Source organism: Spea bombifrons, chromosome 1 (genome assembly GCF_027358695.1).
Source record: "Spea bombifrons isolate aSpeBom1 chromosome 1, aSpeBom1.2.pri, whole genome shotgun sequence".
In the NCBI taxonomy this organism is placed as follows: domain Eukaryota; kingdom Metazoa; phylum Chordata; class Amphibia; order Anura; family Pelobatidae; genus Spea; species Spea bombifrons.
In genome coordinates, this window is record NC_071087.1 from 144,328,397 (window position 1) to 144,340,201 (window position 11,805).

Consider the following 11,805-nt stretch of genomic DNA (forward strand, 5'->3'; position numbering starts at 1 on the left):
AAGTTTATATTTATTCTTAATAGACAGGAATCTGACAAATTAACATGTTAGTCCTTTCCAGTGGGTTGCATCAGAGTTCACATCGGTACATACGTGGGGTGATAACGGCCGTAAAACAGCAATTATTGTGTGTGGCTGTCAGCGTGACTTGTGACCTTGTGTAGTTTAATCCATATGCTGCGACTCATACATCAGGCATGCATCTTATAATGAGGAAATGCTTAAGAGGAAGGATAAGGGCAGTGGATAGGAGTTTGAATTGTTCTAATCATAATATATTGTCAAAGGTGTTACTGGTTTGAGTATCAGGGTAATTAAGATACTATTGCAAAGCTTTCAGTGAATTTATACTCTGCATCTCTAACATTCGGCAATTTGGGGACCGTGAGAGGACAGCAATGTTGAACTATGCGCTGTCACATGCTGGAGGGGCTATCCAGTTTTCTTGCGATAGGAGAGAGATATTTCAGAAAATAGTGACAAAGGAGGCTTTAGAGAAGGTTGAAAGAAATTAAACCGGGTCAGAACTAAATAAAGATATTGAGTGATGCAAAGGGCAAAAACTGAAGGAAATCTTAGTTTTTGTGTATGTTGACTTTACTAAGAGATCCGTGGAATATCCATCTAGAAGGCATGGTAGAAGTCAAAACTATGAGGGAGGCTATCCTGGGGGGGGGGGCAAGTAAAGCCAAGTGGCCCCGTTAGCCCCTTGACCTCCCCAGTAACGTGCAAATGTACACACTCATGCTTACACACACTCATGCAAAGTATCCCCCCACACACATGCTTATACATACAGACTGCGTAGTTTGGTGGTGCAATAAAACAAATGTAATAATAATCCATATTCATGCTCACACACGGTTACACAAAAATGCCAAACACTTACACATACACATTCATGCTTACACACAATTACCCATACACACTCATGCTAACACACACTTATACATACATGCTCCCTTCTTTACCTTCTCACTCCTTTGTTACCACACTCTCGGCTTTCTGTATGCTCACGTGCATAACATTGTGTTATGTGATCTTGCTGTGTTTCTGACTCTCTGACCAGTTTGGACTGGCAATTCTGGCCCAGTTTTAGCCTGCCCCTGACTATACTGAAAATAAGTAGCATTCCATCATAGAGTTGAATCCACTGTATACGAATATACGCAATATATCATTTTTTTGCCATGTTGATATGATCTGTCACTGTCTTCACACTTTGAACTGGAATAATGTTTTATGTTTATGAATTTATCTACCGGTATATATCTTTAGGCATAGCCATAACAGTATGTCTTAATAATGAGTCTAAATTGGACTAAACTACCACCACATTTTTTGACAGTTTTGCTGTCATGTTTTTTTGTTTACAACTTCAATTTAGAATGCTCAGTGTCTTACAAAATACGACATACAAATATTGACATGGAAGAAGAAAGTATTAGGAATGGTACAGAGTATATATCCATTTAATGTATTTTATGTTCTGTTATATTTTAAACCCACCTATCCACAGTGAGTCTCATAATTATCAGTAGACCAATTTAACTAAGCAAGTCCTATAAGAGGCTGCAGTGAGCCAACATAATCCATAGCCTGGAAAACCTGGAATGTGCTTGCTTTGATTTGCCTGTGAATTATAAACCAAACTTGCATTGATTGACCAAATCAAAATGAATAGTTAAAAGAAAATTATGATCTTAATGAACACATGGAGCCCAGACACCATCTTTTTTGTTTTAAAAAATAATAATTGCTTTCCTTTCTATAGATGCTGCTATATAAGAGCCCGTGATTATATATTGTTATATGTTTCCTCCGCAACCCCATTAAGTGGTGGTGTGTTGGACAGGACAGAATTTGATTTCTCCTTGGCATAAATCCATAAAGCATTACAAGTTTATACCTCGCGTTTATGCACCTTTTTTGTTGCAGGACTAAGAAGCTGATAGTAGATGTTATCCGCACGCAGTCTGGTGACACATTGATGGAAATCCTGGAAACGCCAGCAACTGTGCCACAGGTGAAGAATATTCACATTACTTTTCATTACTCTCTTTTATGGTAGCAGAACGACAAGCAAAACCCCAGGTCCACAGAGTTTGGAGACTGTATTTGAAACAATGCTGGTTGTATCCTCATAGATTTAAGTGTTAAATGATGGAAGATAAAAGTGCTCCAAGGAGTTGTAATTCAGGCATTCATGACTCTGCAGCAAGCACTAAATAATGAATGATCGTAACCCTCGGGTACGAGATTTGTCTTTGGCACACATCCGTTGTTTGTAAATCCATAAAAATGATAATTGCCCCAAACAGACAAATGGTAAATCACAAAACACCATCCTTTATTCTTGGTTTGCTAGGGACTGGAGTTGGTGGTGCTTAGTCTGTGTTGAGTAGCATTACCTGCATAGACCACTCTAACAGCTACCTTCTGTGTAAACGTTACTCTTTCAATGTATGCTCTAACGGGTATGTTATTTCTAGAGCCTTCTAACCAAAGTTCACTAATTTCAGGAAAATGAACACTTAAAAGTGATAGAGAAGAGAGTAGCTTTAGATGCCAAGACCCCGGATAAAATGAAAAGGAGCCAATCTGTTCTGGAAGACGGCCAGCTTCCCTTGGAACAAAAGAAGAGAAAAATCCTTCGAAACCTTCGGACTCTGGAACAAGCTGGGCTAGTAACCGAAGGAATGAAGTACCAAGAGATTATCAATGAAATTGCGAAGGTTATACATTTTTTTCATTATGTTTGGGGGTGTATATGTACTGGACAAACAACATGCAGTATGACCACTTTTACCATAATTTTAGCACAAAAAGGATATCTGGTTAAAAAAAAAGAATATTCTGCTGTTTTCATATCACCTAGCAAATATATAAACCACAATTTCCTCCCACAATTCACAGCAGGCTGAATATTATGGTATTGTATTGCCTACGTATGTTCTAAAACAGGTTTGTCCAGCTACAGCTATCAGCAATTATATTCACAACAACATGACAAAGTTGAACTTGACACTACTATACACACCATAGCAATTTTTTGCAGTAATAGTAATGAAGACATTGAAAACACAGTTTTTGATGTATATATATATAATTTACTTTATAATGCTATTCTCATTCTGCTGACAATTCATTTATGGCCTATATTTTATTCAAATAAATAAAATGTAGTTATTTGGTAACATAATACTTTTTTCTACCAGGATATCCGTAACCAAAGAAGACACAGACAGCGCAGAAAAGCTGAACTAGTAAAACTTCAGCAGACCCTGAATGCGCTCAACTCCAAAACAGCCTTCTTTGAGGATCAGATAAATTATTACAACACGTACATCAAAACCTGTTTGGATAATTTAACTAGAAAGTGAGTCCCATGTTAAGTCATTTCAAATTGGGGAAACAAAACTTAGTCACGGGATTTGTTTAGCTGTGACGCTGTAATCGGAATACTGGTAAACAATGATTTATTCCAACATGATGCAAGTGGGCTTTATTTGTGTGAATCCGTTCCATAAGCAAATGACATGTTCCATATTATGGAACTTGGCTGCGTTTGTTCAGCCAAGAATTATCAAAGCCAGGTTTATTTTTCATTAGATGTACATGTTCAGTAATTCAGTATTTGTTGATAAAATCATCATTGGAAGCCAAGATCTGCACCTGAATGTACAATTGCTTATTACATAAGTTAGTTAATGTTTTATTATAATACTATAATTTAATATAGCATTAAGATACGAAAATTATAAATATTATAAAAAAAAAAATGTAAGTACAATTTTGAGTACAGAGAGGGAGGGCGTGAGGTGTAGCACAGAGAATCTGAAACATTTCTTTGAAATGCTATTTTCTTATGCAGCTGACATGTAGCAGCCAAACAGACAGCAATTAGATAAGAAATACACCCGTATTGGTGCAAGAGATGAGGGAGTCTTTACATCTTTTTCTGTGTTGGTCCTATAAAAGCTTTAGGTACCTCAGAGGTCTCTTCTCTAGTTGGCAACGCTTCCATATGAAGAGAAGACACTTCTTAGGGTACATAAGCTTAGGCGGTGTTAACCCAGTAAAGGTTTCACCTGCAAGTAAATGTGTAAAGGTGACGCCTATGCTGTATAATCACAAAGCTAGGAGTTGTAGGCGAGTGAGACAGAGCAAATTCACTGAGCATCGTAAAGAGTCACCTCCTGAGTTTCTCCTACAATAATGCCAGATTGTGCCCTGAATAATACATATTCAATTGGTGAGATTTCATCAGATATTTAACCTGACTTGGGGGGGGGTTCTTCGTTAGTAATATGCTGTTCCTTTTCCATAGGAATTCAAGGCGTTCTATTAAGGTAGATGGTAAAGGGGAAGAAAAGACCTCGAAGAAAATGAAGCAGTCCGCACTTCGATACACAGCTGCGAGATTACACGAGAAAGGCGTCATCTTGGAGATAGAAGGACTTCAGACCAACCAGTGAGTAGTGGCATAAATGGAAATGAAGGAATACAGTGCAATAGATACATAGACATCTGTGTTGGATACAATGACTTGCCATGCAATCCTTTCTGCTTCATAATAAAAAGCTAAAGAACAGGAGGCCTTGTGTAATCATCATGTCGGGTAGAAAGAGCAGCATGAAAACAAATATTTTGCTGCACAGAATTTTATAATAATTACCGTTTAGCCCAACGAACACAAATCTCGGTCCTTGGCCTTGTCTTATTTTCTGGACAGCCTTATACCAATCGTATACATGCTTAAATGTCCTTGCTGTGTTATCCTTTGCTACTTTTGATGGAAGGTTTTTCCAATGATCCACTACCCTGTCAATTAATGAATATCTTATTAAACTGTCCTTGATTTCTTAGATCTGGCTCAGTGCCCCATGTGATAATTCTTCTGCTTTTGAGCTACATTGTTTATTCATATTATTTATATCTTTTATCTAACAAGGTTCAAAAACGTTCTGTTTGATATTACACCTGGTGATGAAGTTGGTGACTTTGAAGTTAAAGCAAAATTTCTTGGTGTTGAGATGGAAAAAGTCCAGCTGCACTTCCAGGTAACTGTATTATACTCCAATTGCATTTAAACAATATTTAATCAGAGCTTCTCGGTAGCAAAACACAGAGCTCCAGCATTTGTATATTAAACATATTCATAGCATAAGGAGAAGCGGTATGAATAAAACTCAGGATGGGCAAGCAATTAGTTTGCTGTAAAATCCAGACATAAACTGCCAGAGACTGGAGTTGCATTAAACAAATAAACCTTAATTGATCTGCCATTTTTTTTATTATTTCCTCTGAATGTTAAGAATTTCAAGAAGCCATTTTAGTTCATATAGCATCAACTTACCATTGGCACCTTTTGCATCACTTAACAACTAAGTGTGCCCGGCGAAAATTATGAATGAATGAAAAAAGTGGTTACATGAATGAAGGTTCATTTTTAGGGATTGTTTGGGCATTCAACAGCAGTGAGAATGTTGTTTAGAATGGTGCATTTACCCTATGAAACTGATGAGTTAAGCAAAGTCGCACATTTTAAAGGGACAGCCCAGACATTACATGCATTTTAATGATATCTCAAGGTCCCCTTTAAGTCAAACGCAAACCTCGAAAATGCATAGAGGAATCCAGCAGCATCACCCCTAAGCATTTGGCCTATTTCAGTGGAACCCCTTCCTGTCAATGATTGGCTGTTTCAACCAGCTAAAAGTCTTATAAATACCAGCCACAGCTTCTCATAAGGGTAAGGTTTTGGGTTTGTTTTTTAAAGAATGCATATTACAGTACTTACAAAGTTACAGCATTCTTCTTCTGGTGGGGCTGCAAATAGCTATTGCAGTGTCCCTTTAAGTACTGTTACTGTTTATGAAGGAAGATGTACATTTATTATATTTACACTGTTCCTTAGTACAGCTATCGCAGCTGCACCATTTAGCAATCTTAGATCTAGTCAACACGTGGGCAGAGACCGGATGTAACCTTCATGTCTTCTTCCCGTTGCAGGATTTGCTCCAGATGCAGTATGACGGAGTTGCCGTAATGAAAATGTTCGACAAAGCAAAAGTCAATGTGAACCTCCTTATATTTCTCATAAACAGGAAATTTTATGGGAAATAAATAGAGATGGATGGGATCCTTACATCCATTTCAACATACATTTTTCTTTGTAATTTGTTTTTGTTAATTTAATATATTAATTGAGGAGATATTATGAAAAATCTTTTTGATTTATGGGGAATGTAATTAAATAACCAAAATTGTTCAGTTAATTGTACAATGGTGCCTTTATCCCTTTGAGTGCCAGGTGAAGGTGAGCAATGCATTGATTGGTATTGCTATTGGCATTTAAAGGGTAATCTCCTTCAGTGTCAATGAGGTCATTGTATGTGTTATTCAATTGATATTTTGAAGGAAAGTGCAGTGTGATATACGGCTCGAAGCACTGCCCATGCTACAGATCCTGTGATTTCTCAGTGGGTCATCACAATAATGTAAACGCTTGCAGTTTTATTTTATTTTTTAAATCATTAGTTTGAGAAAAGTGCACTATACGGTATGGATAAAGTAAAAAAAAATTAAAAAAAATTCCTACCATATTTTATTTTTTTGTCAAAATGGGGGTCTTTAAAAGGAAAAAAAAACAAAAAAAAACTGTATACGTAGAAAAAAAAATACATATTGTCTATAGTCTTTAATATACAAATCAAATGGATTCATTTGATTTCAGACTTTAAATATAGTGTAATAAAATTGTATTTTTGGAAGAGTCAGTTCAGACAGCAGGTAAACTAAAACTTTTGTCCGTTGTCAAGGTGAATTTTTTGCAATTTTGTAATTTTTTTTTTTTTTTAAAGTAACACATAATTTATAAATGGCAGGAGATTAATTGATGTAGCCCTGCATGATTTTAGTTTCCAGGTTATTGCACTACTGTCTGTTGGCCCTTGTATCCATTCTGCATGGCTGCAAGATACCAGGGCAATGGCTGACGGTTGTTTTGATGAGACATTCTGCCACCCAAGTGCTGAAAGTGGAGTCTGCAATGCTTTGTGCTCAGTTTGTTTGCTCCCCAGCACTTGAAGGGTTACACAACTTTAGTTTGTGCCTTTCTATGTCTGCTGCTCTGTCTGTAATTTTCTTTTTTAATGCAATAAAAATCCATTGTTTCATTAAAACTAATTTTGTGTATTTTTTTACATTGCTATTTTGACTAAGAAAATAGCATGCGTTGTCTGGCAACTTCTTGGGCAAAAAAGAGCAAGGCTCTCTTTCCAGCAAATGCAGACTTTGGAAAGAAGGTTTTTCGATCAGCTTTGTGTTGACCCCTCCCTTGTTCTTTGTTATGGCTGCCAGGCATGACAAGAACTAACGTTAGAATTCTTGGATTCATTTTCCTTGCTGATAGTATTAATTATCACTCCCACCTAATATTCTTGCATTATTCCTGGTATATTGTTTTAATTGCACATGGGGGGAAGTAGAGGGGAGGGGTAATTCATAGTTTGTTTTTCCTGCCTGAGTCGGGAAAAGATGCCTCTAAGTTATGGCTCCCAGGCGGTAAGCAAGGAATAGAAACTATCAGTAAGTAGATTTCTAACTTTCTGCAGCAAACACAAAAGTTTCAATTGAAAGGTGCTGTTCTTCTTGGACACAACATGAGCTGCACAGTCTCTTGTATGAAAAGATAATAAACCTTAGCAGATCTGTCGGTTTATTCCTCCACTGGACATATAATCTTATAAAAACAATATAGAAGCTACGGTATGTACCGTAGCAATCCTATTGCAACCATCAACCAAACAAACTGTTCCTGGCAAGAAGTACGAAAGAGACAATTTTTTACATGATTAAAAAAATCATTTCTGGGAGCAGTTTGGACAACTCAGCAGTGCTAGATGATGATTGTAATGCTTCATTTAGTTACAAAAAAATAGATGGGACGACAAAAGAGTAGATGGAGCTACAACAGTAGCTCTGTTGGCACACAGTTCTCAGTGGTCCTCGAGTTACAGAGGAAAGAAAACACTTCCAAGTGGACTAACAATAGCTCGAAAAGTTAATCCTTGTTAGGCAGTCTACTGAAACAGACCTTGGCTTGAAAAACTTCATGCAAGAGTGGGGTGTTTGTGCAATATTAGTATTTCATTGTTTAGATTTTGCAATTTTGTACTGTGGACCACTTGGCGAGATGCCCTCGGATGAGAATCGGGCTGGAGAAGTACATGCGTTAAAGGCCTGCTGTGAAGAGAAGGCTCTGCAGGATCCATCAAGAGAGGAATAGGCCTAAACAGAGGAAGGGCTGTTTGCCAAAATGTAGTAATGTTCTCCGCAGGACTGTTGCAGTTGTGTTTCTGGGGCATTTCTGTGTTGTTCCTGCTTTGCTTTAGTTAAATTTGTGAGACAAGTCGTATTTATTTATATAGTGCCAACAATTTCTCACAACAAGGTATCCATTAGGTTCTCACACCACCATTCGATTATCAAAAAATGTTGCTGAGCTATTTAGTACCTTTGGAAATGGCTGGAAGTGATCTTTGTCTGTGAGTTTAAATTTTTTGGGCCAACATCCAGCTTTTGTGTGCACTTCTTATGGGTCTTCTATGCAATTTCTGTTGGTGAATGTGTTTTGGCAGGAGTGGATAATGTAGACTGTGAATGTTACTGCTGAATGGATTTTAGACTGCTATATTATCCCCTTAAGGACCAGGCTGTTTTTTATTTTTTGTACCATTTGGGACCGAGGCTGTTTTAACACTTTTGCGGTGCTCTTGTTTAGATGTAATTTTCTTTAAAGCTGGGCAATGCAATTTACCCCATCATATCTTTTTGAAAACTAGACAAACCAAAGTATTTCAAATGCTGGTATTTTAACCCTTTCTGTGCACTAATTCTATTACCACCCTTTGTCAAACTTTGTGGTAGTAATTTATTTTTTGTTTTTTATCACAAAAATTGCTTCAGGTATGTACTCCAATATGTGTTCAGCAACATCTCCTGAGTACAGTGATACCCCCCACGCATGAGTTTGTCGGGTTGTTTGGGAGGTAAAATGCCACATTTAGGAAGTGCACATTTTTTAACTTGGAACTTTGACATCTGGTCCTACTGCCCCCATGTCCTAATAGGGCCACCTTTGAAGGCATTTCAGTGACACCATTGACGTTTAGGAGGCGATCATTGATGGCGGACATTGACGCCCCAGGGAGGGCCCCACACATGGCCCCTGATGCCGATCTCGGTGTTGCTGAATGCCTCGACATTGAGGCATTACAGCAACACTGTTTAAGAGATGAAAGTGATCGTAGATCTATGCTTGTGTAATGAAATGATGTGACCAGTCATTGGACGTTAAGGGCTTATTCTAAAGAATTTGCTTCCAGAGGAAAAAAGCAACACTCTATATCCAGTCCTATTTAATGAAAACTATAAGCGGTGTATAACCAAACATTGCTTCTGTAAGATAGTGTCACAGAGTTATATGCGCTGCTGTAGTAGACACATGGATTTGCCCCCAGGAGAATGACAGCCCCTTTGAGGGAGCTGCCCATGCTGCTAATTAGACTTGCCTATGGCAAAATCAAATTGAACAGCATTATTATAGATATTTAAAAAAAATGATCCCTCAGAGTAAGGAAGCAGACAGAGGAGCAGCATCAGAACTTCACTCACTTTGAATATTGAGTGCCGGGTACCTTACTTTGGGAAGATTTACTTTTAAGAAAGCCATCGGCTCCACCAGTTGAGCATGTTGCCTGTCGCAGAGACAACCCTCTCGCTTTGGATACTGGTGGGTAGGCATGAAAGCAACTGCTGGGCCAGTAAAGAGGGGCCAGGCTTTCTGGTCCCAATAATGTAGAGGGTCAGTACTAGGTGGCAGCGGTGGTTCCTCAAGGTGTAGGTAGGCTTGGACCATTTTAAAGGTGTAACTCTGATTACCCACCAAGGTATCAAGGCCCGCTGCTGAAATGGCTGATGCTCCGGTGGATCTAGTGCAGATGCTCTGCCTGGGTGCAAAGGATTGGGACATGTGGCTGCCACTACTACCACTGCTGCTTGGAATTTTAATTTCCAACTCCTACATCTCTCCTTCGCTTCGCATGCCCCTTTTGTGCTGCATCTCACACATCCTACTGACAAGCATGTCTCTCCAAGTTTTAAACGTATTTTTAAGGTCCAACTTGCCCTTATCCCTTGGGTTTATGATGGCATGCATGCAACTTTTCAGCTCCTCTATCAACTTACTGATCAGCTTCTCGACTGCCACATGTAATCTTTCGCCCAAAAAAACACATTTTGTTCCAGAAAGTCATACATGTGTTGTTTCAGTTAGGTAAGTAAGTAAGGGGAGATGACCTGGCCCAAAGTGGCAGCGCTCTGGTTTAAGTCCTCGGTCACATCCCTAAATAGCTTCTGGACTTCCATCACCTGCCCCATTATTGCCCATTCCCCTCTGCCCAATGGGCTGGACACCCCAATGCTCTGCTCAGCCTGCTGCTGCTCCGGTATCTGCTCCATCATGTTCAGGGTGGAGTTCCAGCAAGTCCTGATGTAGACGGTGGTGGGTAGCAGCTCCTCCCTCAGCTGCTGGCTTGCCTTCACACTGCGGTGAAAGTGCCCGGCAATCTTATGGCACTTTTCAATGAATTTCAAAAGCCTACACTGCCCATCAGTTGGAATAGCTGTCCTCTACCACCATATGTAGTATATGTGCTGCACAACACAAACCCACAAAGTCCCCATCTCTAACCGCTTTCACCATGTTTGCTGCCTTTTTAGTCACCACCATTCCCATTTCTACAGCTGGGCCCTCCTGTGGTCCAATCCACTGCACCAGCATCTTCCTAAGAGCTGCCAAAATGCCAGTAAATGATGTGTACTGCTCATCCATAACCTCAGCATAGAGTGGAAAGGATCTTTAACCCTGCTGCCCCTCTGCCCCAGTCCTATCCTTCCAGTCATCCTGTGTGCCTACACCAGCTACAGCGGTACCCTCAGTGAACTGTAAACGTAGCTGCTGTGGCCTCTCCCCAAGTGGCCTCATCATAAGTGGCTATTTAAGAGTTACACTGGACAATGCAGAGATCCATCCCTGGTCTTCATGCTTTCATCCAACTACTCCTCTGGCAATCACTATATGTCCATACCTGGGAACTCTCCGGGTTTGACCCAGAGATTGCTGGGTGACCCCGCTACCGGGTCGCGGTAGCGGGGTCTTGGCATGCCCCTCTCCCTCCCATTCCTTTAAATTGGGGTGTTTCCCTCTGCCATCAGCGGGAATGGGTAGCTGGAGCCGAGAAGTTCCCAGGTATGCTAATGTCTGCCATATCTCCTTCTCTTACAGGAATGAATATCCCATATTTCATTTGAACCCCTCATCTCCTGCTGTAACCCCTGTTTTCCACCCGGTATGAATATCCGGTATTTCATTTGAACCCCTCATCTCCTGCTGTAACACCTGTTTTCCATCCAGTATGTCTGTATCCTGCCTGTCTCCATACCCTGCTGCTATCAAAGGGTTAAATTTGGTGCCCTCTAGTCTAGCTTAATTGCATTTGTTATCCAAGGTGTGAAACATCTGCCTCCTGTATGCAATTACCTTATCTGACCACTTGTGAGGAAGCCCTGTATATTCCTAGGCCTCACTTGGAAACGTAGCTGCTGTGGCCTCTCCCCAAGTGGCCTCATCATAAGTGGCTATTTAAGAGTTACACTGGAGTTAAACGGGAGGGAAACGACATACCAGGTACCACTGCAGAAAGCAGCTACAACACATAATTCGAACCAGATCAACTC

The 11,805-nt window shown here is 39.7% G+C and overlaps 1 protein-coding gene across 2 annotated transcripts in view; it reads left to right on the forward strand.

Annotated features, from left to right (window-relative positions):
• The window catches only part of IQGAP2 (IQ motif containing GTPase activating protein 2), a 112,478-nt gene extending 105,291 nt beyond the window's left edge, over nucleotides 1-7,187 (forward strand). For both annotated transcript variants that reach the window (XM_053447958.1, XM_053447959.1), the window contains 6 exons: nucleotides 1,939-2,026; nucleotides 2,523-2,735; nucleotides 3,219-3,379; nucleotides 4,331-4,474; nucleotides 4,955-5,063; nucleotides 6,016-7,187. In XM_053447958.1, coding sequence (XP_053303933.1) covers nucleotides 1,939-2,026; nucleotides 2,523-2,735; nucleotides 3,219-3,379; nucleotides 4,331-4,474; nucleotides 4,955-5,063; nucleotides 6,016-6,129 — 829 coding nt within the window. In that variant the 3' untranslated portion in view covers nucleotides 6,130-7,187. The remainder of the gene's footprint in view (nucleotides 1-1,938; nucleotides 2,027-2,522; nucleotides 2,736-3,218; nucleotides 3,380-4,330; nucleotides 4,475-4,954; nucleotides 5,064-6,015) is intronic.
• Nucleotides 7,188-11,805: the final 4,618 nt, after the last annotated feature.